Below are 21,481 nucleotides of genomic sequence, written 5' to 3' on the forward strand. Positions count from 1 at the left end.
GAGGAGGAGAAAAGTTAAAGGACAAGGAGGAGAAGGAAAAGGGAGAGGAGAAGAAGGGAAAGGAGAACGAGAACGAGGAGGAGAAAAAGGACAAGGAGGAAGAGTAAGGGGGAAGGAGAAGAAAAAGAGGAGGAGGAGGAGTAAGAAGAAGAGAAGGATCGCGGGGAAGACAAGGAAGAGGAGGAGAAGGTAAAGGTAAAGGAGGAGGGAAGCAAGAAGGTGTGTGTGTGTGTGTGAGGAGGGGGGAGGCCTGGAGAGGGGAAGAGGGAGGGGGAAGTTAAGCGAAGGAGTTTGGCGAGAAATTGACTAGCGACTCCTGACAACTATCTTCCGCGAACTGGTGACTTGCTTGACGTTGTCCGCGCGGGGTTGGCCAAAGTAACCTTTTTTATTGCGGCCAATCGGGTCTGATTTGTTTTAAGGGGGCGCTGTGTCTAAGGGGCTTTTCTGGGCTATTTTGTTTGATTTTCTTGGGTCGCTGTTGTTGTTTCTGTTTCTGTTATTAGTTGCTATCTTTCTGTCTTTTATTTTCTTATTTCTTAATTTGGTTTATTATATTTGGTTCTGATTTAAATCTCTCACAAGCCCGAGGCTTGGGAGAAGCACCTCAACCCATCCACACGCTAAATAAAACCAACAATACTTAACTAATACACCCACAAAGACATAACTAAAACAATCAGATCCATTTAATAACAAAACATCACCAATCCCACTGAGAATACGGCACGTCGCCGTCTAACAGCGCAAAAAAAGGAAGAAAAGAAGAGAGAAGCAAGGTGGGGGGAGGTTGGTTAGCGCCCGCCCCCACCCCCTTCCCCCTCCCTCCCCCGGCCCTCCCCCACACCCCCTCCCCCGGGCCCTCCCTCCCCCGGTCCCCCCCAGCGCCGCCGCCGCCGCAAACCGAGCGACGTTCGACACGCCTGCGCATCTAGTCGGGCGCAGGCCGACTCTGTCCGACTCCCAGACGCTTCCCCGATTCAGTTAGGTCACGACAGGCGAAGCAAACGGACGTGCTGCGCTCTGGTCCGTGAGCTTTTATTATTATATCTCACTAAGCTTTGAGTTTATCAAAGCTTCTGTTATCCGACCATCTTGTGACCTACGAGGAGTGAAGTGAGAGTGACCATCGACCGCGGCCCGTGATTCTGTATCCAACACTGAAAAGAGAGGAAGAAAAAGTGAAATTTCTAAACAAAAATATTAATTGTTTATGATCTGGTGATAATTATTTTTTCTGGTGGAGTTATTGTTTATATTTTTTTTTTTTTATAATTAAGCCATCGCAAACCAAAGATTTAGTATTTATCTGTGTATCCAGTCAACAAGTGGAGGAACTCTCTCGTCGCGCAAAGTAAACTTCAGAAATTCACCGATTACCAAAAAAAAAAAAAGATAATAATAGATTATTATTATAATTATTATAATTAATCATTATTATTTAAAAGAAGAAGGAAATAAAAAAAAAAATCAATAAATTGATTTCGAAAAATATTTCCTCCAACCTCATACCGAGGACTTATTCTTAATGGCAGTGTTGTGAACGGATTTCGTAAGGATACACCGGACAGCGGATTAATTTTCTTCACACACCGGACATCCAAGGAAATTTGCGCACATGGTAAGTAAAAAGCAAATATCTCATAAAAGTTTTTCTTTTTAATTTTCTCAAAATTTCTTCTCATGTAGATACCTCCTACCTCACTTATTTATGTAAATGATTTGTTTGTCTTCTCGTATTCTCACTGTTTTTTGTTAATTAATTTCTGAATTAACCGTGTATTTGGTTCTTTTATTTCTTCCTCCTGTACAGCACTACAACAACTACCACACCACAAAAAAAGTAGTTTGTACAAAGTGAAGGAAATACATATATATATATTTCTCTTTTATTTACGACTAAAATTGTAGTCGGTGGATATGGAAACTAACTTACTTTCTCATGGTTTCTTATCAAAAAGGTCGTTTCGAGATTGTGGTTTAGATAATCTGATAACAATTGTTGCAATTAGCACCTACAATTTACGTCTCTCCCGCGAGATGTTGGTGGGGTACATTAATACCAAAATACATACACATGCATGTATACACAAACGTGCACACGAAGCGGAGATCTTGTGTGCGTGTGTGTGCGCACATTTCTTGCGTGGTGAGGATGCGTTCTTAGGCTCTGTCATCACGCACTCTCGCCAAGCATGGTCGTAACACCTGTTGATTCAACAAGTGTTCGGCCTGTGCATGCTGGGCTGGCTCCTTCCAAGACACGTGGCAGTTCTCGCGTGATCCTCGAGAATTTGAATGTCAAAGGAAGGAGGGAAGACGCGAGGGGAATAAAAAGGGGAGAGAGGAGAAAATCTTGTAATAATGGCGGTGCGACTTCTCGGGTACAAGTGTTGGCGCAGACAAAGAAAATTCTGAGGGTGGAGCAGACCTTTTTTTTACACTCTCACTCCCCTTCTCTCGTTTCTCTTTACTCTCTGTTACATTCTTCTCTCTCTCTCTCTCTCTCTCTCTCTCTCTCTCTCTCTCTCTCTCTCTCTCTCTCTCTCTCTCTCTCTCTCTCTCTCTCTCTCTCTCTCTCTCTCTTCCTATCTTTTCCAAGTCTCTTTCAATTATTTTTTGTACTATCGCATCATATTCGGAAGTGAGAGTCTTTAGGCCAAAGCTTGCCGAAGTTGATGGATAAATATGTTAATTTATGCAAACGTATAGAAACGTTTTTTTTCATCAGCCTTCCAACATTTTCGCCGTCCGTCATGATTATATTTATATTTATATTCCGTCTTTTTGGAAACCTTAACCGCCCAGCGTTTAGGCTACGAGAGCTAGCCAGGCGGCAGGTGACCATGACGCTAATGTTTTGCATATTAATCAGCGGTAAAAGTCTGTATTGATTACACTTGCTAATTCGCTACATGCACTGCTGTCCAAACATATGTTGATCCCCGCCGAAAACTGCTCTGACTCGTTGATTTTGGGCTATGTAGATTAATCTCCCCCATTATCATATCTGCAGATAATGTCAGGACATTTATATTCCTCGGGGAAACGTATATGTATTGCTGTTCTATCTCCAGGTTATCTTATTCTTGCAAAAGTCCCTCCTGACAAAAGGTATTGGATAATTACCGTTGCGTAAGGGTGGTAATTAAATCAATACGAGGCCTTGTAAATATTAATGAGTAGCCTCGTCCGGCATCCTTTACGTTTTCATTCATGGTGTGCCGATAGGCGAATTCCACTCTTCTTGATATTAAGATGAAAAATCAGGCTAATTAATTTCTCTACAAGCACGTAACGCCTAAAAGTTTACTCGAATATAAGAATTTTTCCACGCATGAAACCAAATTCCCAGATAACTCTCCCCTTCTTCAGCGAGCGCAGGTTCCCCGTACTGGCATGCTGGTGTTTTACGAGTGTATGTATCTTACAAAGTCTTTATGGGTCACGCCTCGCTCTTTATGACTCTTATAGGCTAGAGTTGAGAGCAGGGTTATGGCAGGGCCCGGGCGCAGGATTCCGAGCTTTATCTTGGGAGAGTGTTATGACTTACGAAGACCTTTGTGTCTGTGGGGGAAGGAGAGGGGAGTATTTATTTATTTTTTCTACCCTTGGGTGCGTTAAGCTTCTCTCTCTTTTTCTTAAAGCTTAGATAATAAATAACGAGGGGTTCCTGTTGTCCCGGCCCTGCACCCCCTTATATATCATAAGCTGTAGGACCTGTCAGCATTGTAAGGATGGCCGTCCGACGAAAGCAAAACGAAGGGGGTCCGGATCCCGTCTCGCCGAGCCCGCGGTTTACACACTAACACATTCACACACACCCTCCGCGAAATTGCAGTGTGTTACGAGTCATGAGACGAGCGTGACATAGTGGATGTAGATGTTTGATGGAGGGCGAGAGGGGGACGTTCAACAGAGCGAGTATTGCGAGGGAAGAAGCCCGCTGTCTTCTGAGACACAAGCTGCTCTTTGTTCCTGTAGGACGGGCGAGGATGGTCGTCCTGTGCTGGCGGCGGCGGCGGGACGGGGCTGGGCTCCTGCTAGGATTCGTTACTATTCACTCCTACGCTGAAGGGTGACGTGTCTCTCGTTGGGGGCAGGGAAGGCTTCGGGGGAGGACGATTGGTCGAGTCAGGGTGCGTGTTTTGATGAAGAGCTTATTGGAAGAAATGCGTCTGAATGATGATCGTTTCTTTTGAACATCAGGACGATACAATGTGGGCTGCATAGTTCAGGGTACGCGGCGAGGTGTGGGATACCAGCGTCGAGCGTAGAAATGTTTATTTGGCCTCGCAAGTTTGGTGTGGACATGTGACTGCACTTATAAATACATGTCTAAGTAAGTCCGTAAGATATAGAGGAACGCGACGTTGAATTTGTTTATTATACTCATAACCATTTCTAAGTGTCCATTTCACGTGTCTTAAGACCATATAACAAGAGAAGCGATTTGGAGCGCCTCGGTTCCCCAATCCGATACTCCGTGTGGTGGCTGCATGGGTTTCATTAGGCCTAAGAGAGTGTGTTGGGTAGTTAAAGGTCAGACCTGCTGTAACACCTCTGGGTAACAGACCGGGTTTTGTGGAGGTACAACAGCGATTTTAGGTACGCTTCTTGCCGGTGTAAAGTACTAGGAAAGTAGTATACTTCTGTTTGTATTTCTCTCTCTCTCTCTCTCTCTCTCCCTCTCTCTCTCTCTCTCTCTCTCTCTCTCTCTCTCTCTCTCTCTCTCTCTCTCTCTCTCTCTCTCTCTCTCTCTCTCTCTCTCTCTCTCTCTCTTTCTCTTTCTCACTCACTCATACACGTACTATACCAGGAAAGAACTCGACGCATTGTCAAACACCCTTACGTTAGACAAAAATCTCGGAACGTTTTAAGTTTTCCCACTCAAAGTCGCCCCTATTTATAACGCTGAAGCACCCCAAAATTTCTTAACACTCGCAGGAATGATAACACCAGTAGAAGGGCTACGTTTCCGGCCCTTGTAGCTACCACAAGCGCACAACACAGGAAGGCTCGCTTGATGTCTCTCCGTAGCGCTCTTTTTCATTTTTTTTTTTTTTCGTTTCCGCTGCTCGTGATGACGTTAAATGTCAGAACCAAAAGAGAGGTTCCTATGTTTCCCGGGATACGGTATTATAAGAGGCTTCTTCGCTATTTCTTTCTTTCTCTTATCGTTGGGTTATCGGATTCGTGCAGTTGTTCGTATAACTGGGTGTCTGTGTTGGATGCCTTTAAAGCGATTTCGTTTTCTTTTAAAGGTGAACCTATGTATGCCTTGATGGATGACGTTGTTATACATATGTCGTACGCGTGTTGTGTGACGAACATGCCTGACCTTTTAAAGTTATCAAAGGCATTCACAAACGTTTTTCCGTAAAGGGCACGTTGCGAATAGCATAACTTCACACACGTGAAAACGTTTTCGTCGTTTCCCTCTCAGTTACAAGGCTAGATACGTTACGGGTATGAGTAATCGTACGTCTATTTCCTTTCACTTCTCTATACCGATAGATTGGTAGAGAGAGAGAGAGAGAGAGAGAGAGAGAGAGAGAGAGAGAGAGAGAGAGAGAGAGAGAGAGAGAGAGAGAGAGAGAGAGAGAGAGAATGTCTGCATATATACATATTTGTGAACAAATTACTCTACTCCGAGAATATGATTAAAAGAATGTGATATCCATAACATGTGTAGCTTTATTACAGATATTTTTATACAAATGCACCGCAGTGTTAACATAACAAGAACATGGTTTTGTCGCCTAGTTAGTAGGTCACCACGGCGTTTGTGCGTGGCTGTTTATCAAAATGTTGTTAAATCAAAACAATATTTGTTTGTTGTCATGTTTGCGTGGTCTGATAGAGAGGGGAGAATATGTGCGCTTTTTTGTGATGGTGTTGTTTTGAAGTTCCTCTCGGCATGAAAAGAGAAGCTTAACAAAACAAACGGCGGGGCTGAAAGGGAGGAGGGAAGCGGCTCGCATAATGTACCCACAATATACATTTTTCGACATGCTGGGGACAGCTTCCTGCTCATTTCCACGCGCGCCTCTCCTTCTGTCGCGGGGGCTGGGGAGGCAGCGGGTCAACAGCGAGCAGAGACACTATCTCAAGCAGGTGAGAACTGAAAGACTTGTTATCTCATAAGAGACGATAAGAACGGCACTCGGATTTCTGGGCGCGTTGCCAAGCCTTCAATTAATCACCGGCGCGAGCAGCAGCTTGACTCTTAACCGCTGGCAACGCTGGGTTATATGAGCAATTCGCAAGAGGAAAACCTTTTCGAAAATGAACAAGTGTAGAGCTTTCATAAAGCTATTTCCTGACGTCACTCTTTGACTCATAGGAAGGGAGAGGAGCATTTGCATATTTGTGAATCAGCAGCGCGGGTCTTTTTATGTGATAATGAGATTTTTGTCCTCCTCCGAGCTGACGATAGTTATCGCCGCGTATGCAGAGTGCGTCTCGAGAACATGCTCAGCGTCGGCGATCTTTCTCCCTCGGATCCCGCAGCATATGACACGCTCGAGAGCCACACGGCGTGGACACTTCCTCCGCCCGAGCCTTGCCGTGTCGAGTGCGCAGTGATCTCAACGAGGGCGGAATCGAAGTAGCGATCATGCTGGGCGCCCAACACGCTCCCCGGATTCTAGGGGGAGGCTCGGGAGGAGGCTTCACCCCTTTCTCTTTCCTTCCGGACGCCTCGACCCGAGATCCAATCGACCGAGAGAGAGAGAAAAAAAAAAGATAACATCCCGCGGTTAAAAATCGAACCTCATTCCAACACCGACGTTTTCACTGTGACGGAATTACCATTACGGGATTTTCCATGGAAATGTGCGCGCGTAAAGACAGCCACGGCAAGGTGTGTGCGTGTGAGGGTGAGCCGCCAGGTAGAGCGACCTCTCCGGTCCGGTCGCTCAGGTAGCAGCGCGCGGGTCGACTCTCGCCGGGGATTTAATTGTGCGTCGGGGCAGCGCCAAGTGCTTTCGCCTTATCGCCTGTTTGCTTGTTGCTTTGGAGTGTTGAATCGTGTTCGGTGCGAGTCCCGTATCTTCCGGCGGGCGAGGGAACGCGATTAAGTGCATATTAATGTTATCGTAAAAGATACGGCTGGCATTCTCGCGGGGAGTGAGACGTCTGCACGCAACGCCCCTACCTGCTCTCCGCACTGTTACACACCGCTCTTCATTAATTTTCTACCTGTGTCGTTTATATCAAAGCCTTCGACTGGTTTCTCTCTCGAATCGCCATCCACCGTGCCTGCGTCGGCCCCACGACACGTCCACTTAAGCCCTGCACAGCTCACATGCTCGCTAAATTAGCCGATAAATATGTGTACCTTAGATGTGTCAACATCAGGGCGAGCTTGTGGGTGGCCGCTGCCGACCCTTTACTACCCCCCACCCCCACCTACCCCCCTTTTGCGACCCCCCTTCACCCCCAACCCCCATCCATCCGCACCCCCCCACACCACCACCGCCTCCACGTCCCGCGTTCCCTTCCCCCCACCCCCTTCCCCTCCATTCCTCCCCCTCCCCTCCTTCGGACTCGGCGGAGTTCGTTCTTCCTACAATCCAACATGGCTGCGTTCCGGAGGGGGGGAGGGGAAGGGGAGGAGGAAGGAGGGAGGGAAGAATCTCGGTGTCTTGGCTTGCCGTTCTTTCGATGTCCTTTCTCCCTCCCTCGCACCTTGTAGCCTGTTCATTCACCGGGGAACGGGGATATAACTGGGAAATCCCTCATTACCATTCTTTTCGCGCACACCTCATTTCCTCCTTATCCGCAAACGCGCAAACATCACCTTGTACGAATAAACAACGACAAAGTAACACGAAAACTACAATATCATCAGAAACCCGTCAAACACGAATCTAAAAGATGGAGAAGCGAAAGTAAATATGTAAATTCGATCAAAAAAAAAGATTTATTAATCGACGGCGTGTAGGCTACGGTTCTCAGTACCTCGGATTTGCTGTTAATGATCGCCATTTTGGCCTGACCTCACTCTCAGAAGTTTTTTTCACACCGGTGGTGGTGGGTGGCGCGTTCAGAAACATTGTCCATATATACACACACTAACCTGAGCACGTTGTTTTTTAAGTTTACTTTTTTTAACGATAGTCTTGGCCTGACTTAGTCTGATGCATGCGGATTAATCGTAGTCTATAGCCTTTAGTTAACAGATACTTCTCTATTGATAAGACTTAGCCAATAGCATTGATGATATTGTCCCTCCCATTGAATAAAAAATGGTCATGATTTTAAAACAGCGTAACGTAGGCATACCAAGAATCGATACAGTTGACAAGCTCTACCCTCCCCTACCCTTCCCCCTCCCTCTCCCCCCCTCGCTCCTCCCCCTTTAAATTAATTACCCGATCAAAACGTCTTGAAATTTTTTACCAGCTTCCCCCCCCTCCCTTATCACCACCTCCCCTCCCTCGCCCTCGCTGTTAATCTTTATCGATACGCATTTTATTTTGGTTTTCAGTGTGGTCGACGTGCCCTGGTTCTACGAGACCTCCGCCACTCCTAGTTCCCCAGCGTCACTTGTACAAGGTGTGTGTGCGTGCGTCTGTGTGTATGCGTGTATGTGTGTCGGGCAGGTGTGTATCCTCCTCTCACCAACACGATGGTGTGTGTGTGTGTGTGTGTGTGTGTGTGTGTGTGTGTGTGTGTGTGTGTGTGTGCGTGTGTGTGTGTGTAGCCTGTAACAGCATTCTTTCGCGTGTACACACATTTTTACGGGCGTCGGATCCCTCCTCCTCCTTCGGTCTTGTTATCGGGGGCGAACGCGCGGGATCTCTCCCCTTGCAAATTCCTCTTCCTCCTTCCCGAGGCACACACATATCGCATTTGTCAACCCATGTCGTTTTAGACGAAATGGTCGAATTAAGTTAATTGTGGCAATGGTGTGTAGCGCTCCCCGCCCTCCCTACCCCCCTCCGCCCCCCCACTCCACCTCCTCCTCCTCCTCCCCCGCCTCTGTATCCTCCTTGTCTTTCGCCAAGTGTCACATCTCTCCAGCTCAAGATTATCGGGCATTTGTTTGAGGGTTTGGTGCAAGGGCCGACTGTGTATTGTTTACGCCTCGATCTGATTCGCTCGCGTGTCCTTCGAGTTTTTTTTCGGGCGATCTGACACTCGGGAGATACGAGATATTAGATAATCAGATAGTCTAATTATTATACCCGTGGACCCCAGTACCCTTTCCAAGTCAACCACAGTTAAGGTTGTGTTTGCCTATTGTCACCTTTATTACCCGCGGGGTTCTGGGGTCCTTCTTATCCATGGCGAGTGTTTCAACAAGGCGTAATAGGAACAGAAATCCTATAAAACTCCTCTCAACATGAACAGGATACGCTCGCACGTCGACAAATAAACCATCAAAAGTAGGCGTTTCGGCAACTCTAACCATCACCACCGACTTGCCCCTGCTGGGACGTCCCATTATGGATGGCTCGCTTCCCATTTTGTTTCAGTCGCCCGGGTATCGTGTGGCCAATTACCCTGCTGAGCGGTAACCATCACGATAATTGACGAAAACACGTGGACCCAAGCCAGTGTTAAATGGACCAATCCCCCACAAGTTTACGTCTTGGGACAAGGTTGCCTCGTGGGATCAGGGGACGGTATTGTAGCTATTGTAGCTATTGTAGTTGGTGTTGTAGTGTTTGTGTGCGGAGGCGAACATGTGAATTCGGGGGTCTTTTTAAAAGGATTTTCTCCTCCCCCGGTTTTGGTATTTTTTTCATTCTTGGATAAAGTGATATCCAGCGGATTAGAGCAGGACGAAGAAAAACAAAGTGCCGAGGATACAGGAAGGAAAGGTATGTTACGGCGCCTGGATGGTAACAGTTTCGAAGAGTAAATGATCGGGTTTATATGCAAATTTACCTTGAAATCGCCTCATCGCTTTAACAGGCCCGGCTGTATCAACGTCTGTGGAGTTAACAATACTCGTAACACCTGATTTTGCGTTGGTATTAAGACAGCGCGTATGGTATAGCCGGGGTGTTTTTAAATGCCCGTAATTTTAACCTTTCGTTGTTTGTCAACCAGTGGGTGAATTATGGTAACTTTGAGTATGAAGTCCTATAAGAATTACGGAATGGAACAGGTGTCACAGCTTTATTCAGCCGAGAGTTATGTATATATTCCCGTATTCATAACACGAGCACCAAGTTTGATCACCCCAAAGATACATTCCAGCGCCCCCACCCCCACCCGTCCCAGCTCCTTCGTGCCCCTCCTCTCCCCATCGCCCCCTCCCTTGTCCCCACCCACCTCTCCACGTCTAGCTGTCCGCCCTCCCCCCATCCCCCCACCATCGCCCCCTATCCTACAACAGTCCGACTGCCACCATTACGGGCTCTAACAGGTAGTGGCCAAGGTGGCATAACATCTTCATCCCCCAAAGCGAGCCATCTGGTGTGTGTGTACCACGAGGTAGGTTTATGAATATGCAGAGTTTTTGAGAGGGGGAGGGAGGGGTGCGGGAGGAGGAGGCGTAGGGATAAGGAGGTGGTTGTGGGGTGGAGAGGAGGAGGAAGAGCAATTTCTTAAGAATTAGTGCGTTTAGTAGGGGAAGGGGTAGGGAGAGGGGGGGGGGTTAAATGCTCGTTAAGCTAATGGCGTGAGGAATTGTTTGGTTTCTTAGCAAGTTCACATTTTTTCGTGCAAATTGTTATGCTTTTTTAGACCTTTTTCTTTTTCAGTTTTTAAAAAGAGGATTGATTAGTTTTCAAGTTTGTGTTAGAAATTTGGACTCTGTTGACGGAGGACCAGCACTCGTCCTAATAAAGTGTTGCCCAGTCATGCTTATGTGCAAATAAGCGCATGAGTTTGTGTTGTTGAAGGTAAGCCGTTCTTAACACCAAGAGCATGTTAGTTATCATTAATTGGAAGGGTTTTGGTAACAGTTTATGGCAAGCTTTTCTTTGATAAGTAGTATTAGGCATTAAGCATACATTGAGCATACCGTTTTCGAAGTAAGCTAGCGTATGTCCGTATGTGTGACTAAATGTGGAGCGGCGTGGCTGGTGTATTTTTGAGTTTCAAAGCCGCCCAAAGCGAACTGAACCATCTCCGGTGTTCATTGATCGCTCCCCTTCCTCTTTCACGGTTTAGATTACTTCATTTGGTCTCGTTGATGTCTACACTCGGACGGTGTACAAAGGGAAGCCGGAGCGTGATTTGCCGATACCGCTCCGGTGTGTGTCTGTACTAAAAAAAAATCCCCCGTTATTTTTTTGTGAAATCGGGTAATGTACAAAACCGCGTCCATCTTTTGAAAGCTTGTAATTTTTTTTTTTTTTTTTTATTAGGTTGAGCGACGTGGAGCAATTTTATCACATAACCTTCGTGTAGTATTGTCCGCGGGAAAGGACGCATGGTTTCACCTCTTTATTCACTCAACTTGTGGTTCTCGTGTGAAAGTGAAATTTTCTCCCTCCCCTCACTCTCCCTCTACCTCTTTCTCTCCATCCCTCCTTCCTTCTCTCCCTCTCTCTCCCTTCCTCCCCATCCCTCCCTTCCCTTACCCTTGCTTCACTTGCTCGTCGTAGGACAATCCCGCTTGCTTCAGTCATCGCCTGTTTGGTTACAAAGGCGTGACGTAATGCGAAAAAGAGGGACAATGTGTGAATATCCTATTTCTGCATTTCAATAGTTCGAAATCGAATTAAAGTGAGCACTTCAGCCACTATAGCTATTTTTCCAAGTCCCGAGTCTCTGCCCTCAGCGGTAACCATCAACTCCGTGAGTGTGGACATTAATATTCTCGGTCGGTAAACCACCTTTTCGGCCGGCGGTCGTGAAACCACGGTCATAATGTAGGCGGAGCGAGAGAGAGATGTTTGCGAAAAAAAGTTCCTCCATTAATTAGCTTCTTTTAACGCGTTCGAATGTGTAACATTTCGGAAAGTTTTTCTTTTCTCATTTTTTTTTTTTTACCGCTATGCGTCACCGTCGTGTTTTTCTTGGAGGGACAAATTGTGGTTTCCTGTAAAGATTCGGCTGTATAAGTCGTTACAGAGAGATTTGATAAGATATTAGCTTAGCCAAGATGCAGCAGTAGCCAGGCTGCCAGATCGTTCGTGACGAGCGGAAGGACAAAGGCGCCCGTGCACGCAGGAGCCTGTCGCGTGTGCCTTCCTCCCCAGCGGCAGGTGCACTTGAAGCTTTCCGCGGCCAGCCATAATTCTCCTGCTCCGCGTTTCACAATTTCCTCGACAGACGTTATGCTTGGCTGCCTGGCGTAATCACGGTGTTGCCATACCGCGGCCGCGTTATTTTTGCGCCGTTTCTCTTCCCTTCTCTCTCCCTGCTTTACTTACGTCTTCGCGGTCTTTTAAATAGCGCGTGTTCGTTCTCTCTCCCTCCCTCTCTCTCTTTCTATTCTTCTTTTCTCTCTCTCCCCTTTTATGACATCCTCGCATTGTTGACGTGGAGGGTTGGAAAGGCATTTTGACAGAGGAGGAAGGCAGGGGGTTCGGAGGATAATGTACAACCCTCTTGACTGCAAGAGCGACAAAGGCTGCCATTGTATCTCTTTGTTTACGAGCGAACCTGTAGCGGTAGGGCGGCGACGGCGGCGGCAAGGCGAGCACTTCCTCTTGCAGGGGAACACGCACAGGTAGGCCTACGGTGGCGTGATCGCTAGGCCTACGATGGGCGTCGGTGTGTGTGTGAATGCACCCGTATTTTTTTTTTAAAGGGCGCGCGTTCTCCGTTGGAATCTACAAGGCATTTTGATTGTAATATGTATGGCGAACTGTCAGGACTAATTATTACTTCTATTTATGTAATATTTTTATTTTATATGTATTTTTTGTATTTTCTGAGAATGTACAATTCAGCCCGAATACAAAGAAGCCTTACTCAGCCTTGACCTCCTGGCGGTAACGGGTCGAACTGCACGAAAATGTGACTGAAAGAGACGGCGGAATCTCACGCGCCTGCGAGGACGGAGTGGATATTGGTGGCGGGGGGGGGGGGGGGGGTTGTACTCTTCCTCTTCCTCCCTCTCTTCCTCCCTCTCTTCCTCTCTCTCTCTCCCCACTTCACATTTTCTCCCTCTGCCTTTGTGGTTTAGTAAAGCGAGAGAGAAAAGAGAGAGTGAGGGAGTGAAGAGAGGAGTGATGGTCACGCTGTATGGCCCTGAGAGGAACGAGAAAGTGTGTGTACGCGTGTGTAGGGAGTGTGTGTGTGTGGGGGGCGGTGAGAAGAAGAGGGGGAGAGGGTTAGTGGAAGGGGCTATGGGGGGTTGCTTAAGAGGGTATGTTGCAATATTGATATATGCAATTGATTGATGGCCGTTCCCGCTCGCGTGGGAGACTCTTAGAGATGGATTTTCTCGTCGCATTCTGGAGCGGAGGAGGAAAGCGTGGAAGTTCTTTCAGTCTTTTCACTCTTTCCTTCTTTTCCACTCTCACTCTTCCTCTTTCGCTCTTTCCTTTACTCTTTTCCTGTTTTCAATCTTTTCCTTTTCACCTCATTCACTCGTTTCCGCTTTTCAATCTTTTCCTCTTTCCCTCATCCACTTTATCCGTCTCATCCCTTCCCTCCTTCTCCTTCTCCCCCCTCTTTTCTCCATCTCTCCCCGCATCTCCCCCCTCTTTATCCTCCTCCCTCCCTCCCTCGCGAATTCAAACGAGCTGATTTTGCGCCACGTATGTAAATGTTAGCAAAGAGCGAGAGATGCGGCTGTGCGTGTTGAAGCGACTGTGTGCGCGTGATCCACTCTGCCACCCTCACCAAGGTAATAAAAGTTGCAGAGTTGCACAGGTAGAGCGCTTGCAGTGTACATTTTTTTCGGGAGCTGAAGGTCACCGCAGATCTAATTGAGTAGTTGTGCTCAGTATGTTCACACGTGTAACTTTGACGCCGTTTTGGCCGAGTGTGTGTGTCTTTTTCTGTCTGTCTGTTTCCCTCTCCCTCTCCCTCTGCCTCTGCCTCTTCCCCTCCCCTCCTAATTCTCTCTCTCCCTCTCCTGCTTTCTCTCTCTCTGCCTTCTGCCTTCTCTCTCTCCCTCTCCCTCTTCCCCTCCCCCTCCTAATTCTTCCCCTCCCCCTCCTAATTCTCCCCCTCCCCCTCCTAATTCTCCCCCTCCCCCTCCTAATTCTCCCCCTCCCCCTCCTAATTCTCCCCCTCCCCCTCCTAATTCTCCCCCTCCCCCTCCTAATTCTCCCCCTCCCTCTTCCCCTCCCCCTCCTAATTCTCCCCCTCCCTCTCCCTGTGTCCCCTAACCTGTACCCGGACCTCCCCCCCCCCCTCCCCCGCTTCGTTTAAGTGAGGCGCAGGCTACCTGGGGAACAAGATAACCTTGCGAGGGGCGGGCGTGGGTGGTCTCGGGCGGCCGACCCTTGGATCAAATGTCACAATCATGGGCGCAGGACGCTCGTTAATTCGCTCAGTCCTTTCGGGCGGAGGCGGCGACGGTGGCCCTGTCGAAGGCGGAGCTCTTGCCTTACTTAGCTCCTGGCTGTGTCGTCTTGGTGAACTCGAGGGAGGAAAAAAGGCTTAATGTCTTTTCCAAAGCCGTCTTTTCTTCACTCGGTACATTGTGCACCGCGTCGAAGATTGGATTCAGGATGTCAGATGTGTGCGCGCGCGTGTGTGTATGTATGTATATAAGGGCGTCCGTGCGTGGATGTGCGTGCGCGTGAGAAGAGGAAGTAGAGGGCGGTAACAAAGACCTCGCGATGTGAGGCTCCCGACGTAGCTGCCGCGGTCGACCTTCGGAGACTTGGCTGAGGGAGGCTCCTGCCAGGGTCGCCGCGCGGGAGGAATGCCTTCGGAGCGGGTTTGTCGAGGCCAAGAGAGAGTACTTGGGTAATACGTTCGTAGGTATGGTGTGTGTGTGTGTCTCTGTATGTATGTATGTATGTATGTGTATGTATATATATATGTGTATATGTATATGACTGTATATGTATGTGTATGTATGTGTGAGTATGTGTATATATATATATATATATATATATATATATATATATGTAAGCGTGTATGTATATTTTATGTATGTGAGCGTTGTAAGGTTATTGCGGTATACAAAATACGGATGAGTGGTCCGCGCGCGTGTGTGTGAGTGCGTGTTCCCGAGGCGTGGAACCCGCGCTGATTCATGGAAGAAAAATGATCATTGCTGAAAGTAAAACGCCAAGTTCCCACCATTGTCTGGCGAGTCTCCTACCCCCCCCCCCCATCCCCCTCGTCCATCCACCCTACTCCTCCACCGCGTCCGTAAAGACATCGTGTGGATTAATATGTGGATTATAAATGCTTGACTTCAGACACTCGAGCCTGTTTGTTACTTGGAGGAAACATAGAAGTTTTGGGGAATGATTACCATTTGAGTTCTTGTTATTTCGTGCGTGTGTGTGTGTGTGGTGTCTACTTTATTTGTTTATGATTATTATTAATATTAACTTTGTTTATTGCCCCCCCCCCCCTTTATTTTCCTTAACGGAATCAGATGAACAATGGATCTTAATACACAGTACTTTTTATGCCCCGATAATGTATTCATGAAATGGAGAGGGATGGGGAGGGAGGGGGCAGGAAGAGGATAATATAAGGGGAGGGGAGGTAGGGGTACATGACAGAGGGAGAGGGGAAGGAGGAACTCAAGAGGGGGTGGGTGGAGAGGGGGGGGGGGAGGAAGAGTAATAGAGGGTGAAAGGGGGGGTAGGGGGGTCACAGGGCCAAGTCTAATGGAATCATTACCCTCGGCAGTAGTTACAAGGTTGGCGGCCAGGTGGCGTGGCGACACAGACCGTATTTAGCATGTGGATGGTCGTTGCCTACATGGTTGACAACCGCTTATCTTGGGCAGTTAGTCGTATCTCGTGGCTAATTGCCTAGTTGGGTTTTAGCTTGGGGCATTTCGTTTGTTGTTTTTCAGTTTTCTTGTTGTTTTTCGTGTTTATTTATTTTCTTTTTTTTAATGCAACCATAGATGGGTGTTTATTTCGTGGGCGTTTGTTCTCGATGGGATTGGTAACCCTGGGTGAACTTTGTCGGGAGGATATTTTCGTTTTATGTTCCTTTTTGGCTGTGTATGGAGGTTCTAGAACTTTTTTTTTCTTAATATAGGCTTTTTGCACTTGGGGTTCAAGTTGAAATAGCCGTACGTTATTTTCTGGCTCTACGTTACGAAAAGGTGACATGCATTCACTCGGGCTATTAGTACCCTCGTTGACGTCGAATATCCTGCACTCAATTACACTCCCACTCGCTCTCTCACTATCACTATCATTCACTCGCAGCCGTACTAGCACCTACATTCATACTCGCGTCCTCCACTCAATTACACTCGCACTCATTCTCACAATCGCTCAACTCCATCATACAATCGCTCACAGGCAGACAGGCAGACAGACAGGCAGACAGACAGGCAGGCAGACAGGCAGGCAGACAGACAGGCAGACAGACAGACAGGCAGACAGACAGACAGGCAGACAGACAGGCAGACAGACAGGCAGGCAGACAGGCAGGCAGACAGACAGGCAGACAGACAGACAGACAGACAGACAGACAGACAGACAGACAGACAACTGCACACCAGCCGCTTGTGTCGTGAGCGGAGGCGGCGACCAGGGTGTGTGGACTGTGGCCCCGTCGCTGCAATGTAAACAATTTTTTGGGTGTCTGATGTCTTTTTTCTTTTTCTTGGTCTTCTTTCTCATTTTTCATTTTCTTTTTATCATCTTTTTCTTCTCTTCCTATTTGTCTTTATTTTTTTCAGTTTTTTTCTTGTCCTTGTCTACTTTTGCGCTTTTTCTTCTTGACTTATCTTTCTTGTCCTTTCTTGTTTCTTTTTTAGTGTGTCTTTTCGTCTTTCGGATCTCTGATTTTGTTATTATTATTATTATTTCTCGGTTGCCGATTTTTTTTTTTTTTTAACTCTAAAAAAAACTATCTTTATCTTATCCTCCCCTCTTCTCTCTCTCCCGCCCCCGCCCCCCCCCCCTTACCATACATCCCTTTGTTTAGAGCCGCACGTGGTCAGTTTCCTTCGTCATTTCCGAAATTGATGATAATTAGATCATTATATCTTCAGGTTCGCATTGTCTTGACTCTAATTGATAGCAGTTAGATGTAATCATTCGTGAACACTGTTGTTCCGATCGACTATGATGCTGCCCATCTCCCTTCCTCTTTCCTTTTCTCTCTCTCTCTCTTTTTTCCTCCTCTTTCCTCCTCTTTCTACTTCCCTCTCCCTCTTTTTTTCCATCCCTTTCTCCCTCTCCCTCTCTTCCTCTTTCGTTTCGATCACTAACCCTTATCTGCGGACCCCCCCCTCACCCCCACCCCACCCCTTCAATAAAAAAAAAACTGTTTCTCCTTCCTTGAATCGAATCATTGCACCTTCATGTTTTAATCGCAGGATGTCTGTTGAGAGGAGGGAGGGGGGGGAGGGGGAAAGGGGGAAAGGGGGAAAGGGGAAGGAGGGGAGAGATGGTAAGGGTGTTCGAATCGGTGCGTGGTGGTAATGTTTTTTTTTTTTTTTTCTTTTCAACTTCTTTCTTGGTATCTTCTGTCTTTCGACTTTCGTTTCTTTCTCGTATTGCTCTCTCTTCGTTTTATTTATCTTTCTCCCTTCTTCCCTCTTCTTTCTTGCTTTTTCTTTCCCTTTCTTTGGGGGCGTATACTGTCTATGTAAAAGTAGGTAGGTAGGTGGGAGGGAGGAGGGTAGGGGGAAGGGGGTATGGCAGAGGTAGGGGGAAGGGGGTATGGCAGAGGTAGGGGGGGAGAGATAGGGGATACAGGGGGGGGATAAGCATGTGATAGTGGTGGGGGTAGGAGGAGGGGGAGGGATAGGGGATGGGGTGTTGTATAGGGGATAGGGGATAGGGGGATAGGGAAGAGGGGTGGATAGATCCCTCTCATTATCACCATTATGCCTGCACTTAGCCCACCCGTGTTATTAATTACGTCATTACCACGCTAATTATAGATGGCGACGTCTCTAGGTCATTAGGCTTTGGCGATGACTTCGGTAAGGTTGCCTACGCGGGTAATTAACGCAGATGGAGAGGTAGATTAGCATATACGGAATGATATTGTGCGGGGTAAATCGGTACATTTATCAGCTTTTTTTTAGCGTGAGAGACGTGGTTTATTTACCATCATTTTGGACAAGGAATTAATTATCTACTAGCATTTCGTTCATGATAAATTACATATTTCTCAACGATTAACACGGACGTCAAAACGTACGAACAAGGACACGAGGGAGAGATGCACACGCTCCGTCCGTACGTTTGCACATCGACCCTCTGGGCTCTGTGAACGTTATCTGCCATTGAGCTGTGCAGCCTTGCAAGGAGAGTGTTCAGTATGATAATTTAAATTGCTGCCGCGCCGGGGTGTTGTGCAGTGTATGAATGGAGCTCATCTGTTGTAATCCATTCCTCGAAATCTCAAAAGGAGAATGAATAGCAACGAAAAAAAAAAAAAGAGTAAATATGATGAGGGGGGGAAAAAAACAGTGGCGTTGTACGAAACCCAAACCCAAGCCGTTGACTCAAACGCACGTAATCGGACACCGCGTTTGTAACTCCAGCCTCATCTCACAACAGCGGGGGTGTTCGTGTTGCTGCAGATGACTTTTTAATCTCTTTCTCTCTCTGTCTCTTTCTCTCTCTCTTTCGCTGCCGAACTCGCTGGGGCGGAATATCTAGGGTTCACTTAAAGACTGTCGTGTGTTTATTTGTTCAGAAAAAGGGAAGATCGGCCAGATATCTCGAAGGTGTAAGGCCACAGAAGTGGATGGTGGCTGCGTCCGAAAGTGTGGCCGAGCGCACGCCGGGGCTCAGTGAGTGTGCGAAACTGTGGCCTCGCGATCTGAAACAGTCGGGGCTAGATCAGCTTTCACTTTTGGAGGATTGACAACAAAGAAAGTTTTAAGCTCCGGAGTTTTAGCTGGCGGAGGCGGCGGTGGCGGTGATAAAGAGGAGCTATTTGGTATTTTATTCCACTGGAAGCATGGAGTCATACGTTCATGCTACAGTTGTAGTTATAGTAGAGAGAGAGAGAAAGAGAGGGAGGGGAGGGTAATGAGACGACATGCGAGGAAGGAAGGAATAAGGACGGTGGAGGAGCAGGAGGAAGAGGAAAAGGGGGTAGGAGGAGCAGGAGGAAGAGGAAAAGGGAATAGGAGGAGCAGGAGGACGAGGAGGGCGAGTGAGGAAGGATTCACACCAGGATGCTTGAGCGGGGCATGTGGCGAGCTGGGTGTCGGACCTCGCTAATTATGGCAGAGGGGGGGAGAGGGGAGGGGGTGTATAGTGGAAGGGTGTTAGGATGGGGAGGAAGGGAGAAGGGGGTGTGTGGGGGGGGTTGAAGAGTACAGTGTCGCATCAGTAGAGTGTTGATTTAGTGCAATGTGGCCACTCTTGGGTGACTCGGTCGAGACGTGTGTGAACCATGATAACCCCCTCCCCCCATTTTTGTTTATTTCGGGACGGGTTGTGATCGTTTCCTCACATACTCTTGACGAAGCAAATTTAGGTCAATAGCACACGTATGCCACGAGGAATTAAATAGGTTTGAGAGGGCATTCTACCTTCTGGCATCCTTAACTGCAGCAACACCTCTAGCTGTGTTGTGCCCCCCCTTCCCCCTCTCCCTCTCCCTCTCCACCCACGCTAAGCTCTGCCCACTGCCCTCCCCACCCATTCCCCACCCCCTCCCCACCCCCTCCCCACCCAATACCCCTTCCCCACCCCCTCCCCACCCCCTCCCCACCCAATACCCCTTCCCTTGACATATGGTAATGTTTAAGTCCGAGAAGCAACAGCAGTCCACCTTCTGGAGACGGAGGGCTTAACGGCGTCTGCCAAGGAGCTCGAAATCTCCGAGGCTCGATGAGGTCTTGCGCCGGGCACAAAGCAGGTCAAAGAAGGAATTGAATTTTCTTATAGTCCCCCTTCTCTCTCTCTCTCTCTCTCTCTCTCTCTCTCTCTCTCTCTCTCTCTCTCTCTCTCTCTCTCTCTCTCTCTCTCTCTCTCTCTCTCTCTCGCCCCCCTCCCTTCCTTTCTGTCCCTCTCTCTCCGCTTCTTCCCGCTCTTTCCTCCCGTCCTTCCAAACTACCCCACCGAATTATCGGCATCTTTACGAGCATTAATGATTGGAATCGAACAAATCTGATATGAAGTTGATATTATCCAATTAGTTCCGGTGGGATCCCCGTCCTCTCCTCCCGTCGCGGTCGATCGGGCTTTGTTTATGGCGAGAGGTGTTGTCTGGTCAGCGAAGGTATACACGACAGGGAAGGGCTGGCCGATAGTACCTCCCTCAACCCTGGTCCCCTCCCCTGGTCCCCACCCTGGTCTCTGGTCTCCCTCCCTTAGTCCCTTCCCGTCTCCCTGGTCCCCTTCCTGCTCTCTCCGTGGCCCCTGGTTCCCTCCCTGCTCCCTCCCTGCTCCATCCTAGGTCTCTCGCCCCCCCCCCCCCTCTTCCCGGTCCCCTCCTTGGCTGGGCGGACTGGCCACCGTTTGACCTGATTACTGATGAAAGCAAGCAGCGACCAGTGAGCCAGTCGCTACCCGTTCCTGCCAAGGATAGGGCGAGGCTGGCAGGGAGGCACGGTGAGAGAGAGGGAGAAAGGGAGGGGGGGTAGGCAGGGAGCGAGAGGGAGAGGACGGGAAGGGAGAAAGGGAGGATAGGAGGGCGGAGGCAGGGTGCTGCACCTGATCTAGAAATCCCTCCCGAAACCCCGTTTTGACGGTGTTAGGCTTAGGTTTTGGACAGCGTCCTTTCGCGGCTCTGTGGACGACGGCAGCCTTGACCCTCCTGCGCACGTTGGGGTTGTGATAGGATTTAATCGTAGGAGGAAGTCGCTCTTAAGAAAAAACACGCGGTAAGAATGAGGGTAAAGAACGAGAGAAACCAGGATGAGGCAGGCTTGCAAAATGCTTGCTCCCGCCCCGGCCCTCGACGCTGGCGTGGGCCGAGCGGGGAAGTAGGTGCGCGAGAGCGGAGGTGACCTCGGAGTCGCCTGGCCAGTACCTCCTCCGCCAAGACTACAACTTCTAAGATCGTTATCTGGACCTCGACGCGAGTGCCCCCTGCCCCTCCCCCGCGCCCCAGGGCTCGTAGCCTGCCCTCGCGCCCGACGCTCACCTGCCGATCAAGTACGGTTATATAGTCCCGCGGAGGAAAGTAATACGAGGCAATCGGTATGGCACTCGGAGGCGCAGGGGGCGGGGGGTGGAGGGAGAGGGAGAGGGAGGGAGGGAGGGAGGGAGGGAGGGAGGGAGGGAGGGGGAGGGAGGGAGATAAATGGTAAGAGGGTCATAGGATTGAAGGAGGGATGGTGTGGATGGAAGGTGGCTTCTACGGTCGGGAGGGAGAGAGGGAGGGAGGGCGGGTCAGCGCCAGCCATCAATTTGATCTCCGGATGTGTTGTGGGTTTAATACCCGGGTGTGTAATAATTATAACCCGGCCCCCACGCTGGCAGTGTTAGGC

General features: G+C 48.6%; 1 protein-coding gene across 1 annotated transcript in view; it reads left to right on the forward strand.

The window, feature by feature from the left end:
* The first annotated feature begins 957 nt into the window (after positions 1 to 957).
* The window catches only part of LOC125040300 (fidgetin-like), a 28,558-nt gene continuing 8,034 nt past the window's right edge, over positions 958 to 21,481 (forward strand). Inside the window, exon 1 of the mRNA XM_047634854.1 lies at positions 958 to 1,621. Within this exon, the coding sequence (XP_047490810.1) occupies positions 1,619 to 1,621 (3 nt within the window). The 5' untranslated portion in view covers positions 958 to 1,618. The remainder of the gene's footprint in view (positions 1,622 to 21,481) is intronic.

This window comes from Penaeus chinensis, chromosome 29 (genome assembly GCF_019202785.1).
Source record: "Penaeus chinensis breed Huanghai No. 1 chromosome 29, ASM1920278v2, whole genome shotgun sequence".
NCBI lineage: Eukaryota > Metazoa > Arthropoda > Malacostraca > Decapoda > Penaeidae > Penaeus > Penaeus chinensis.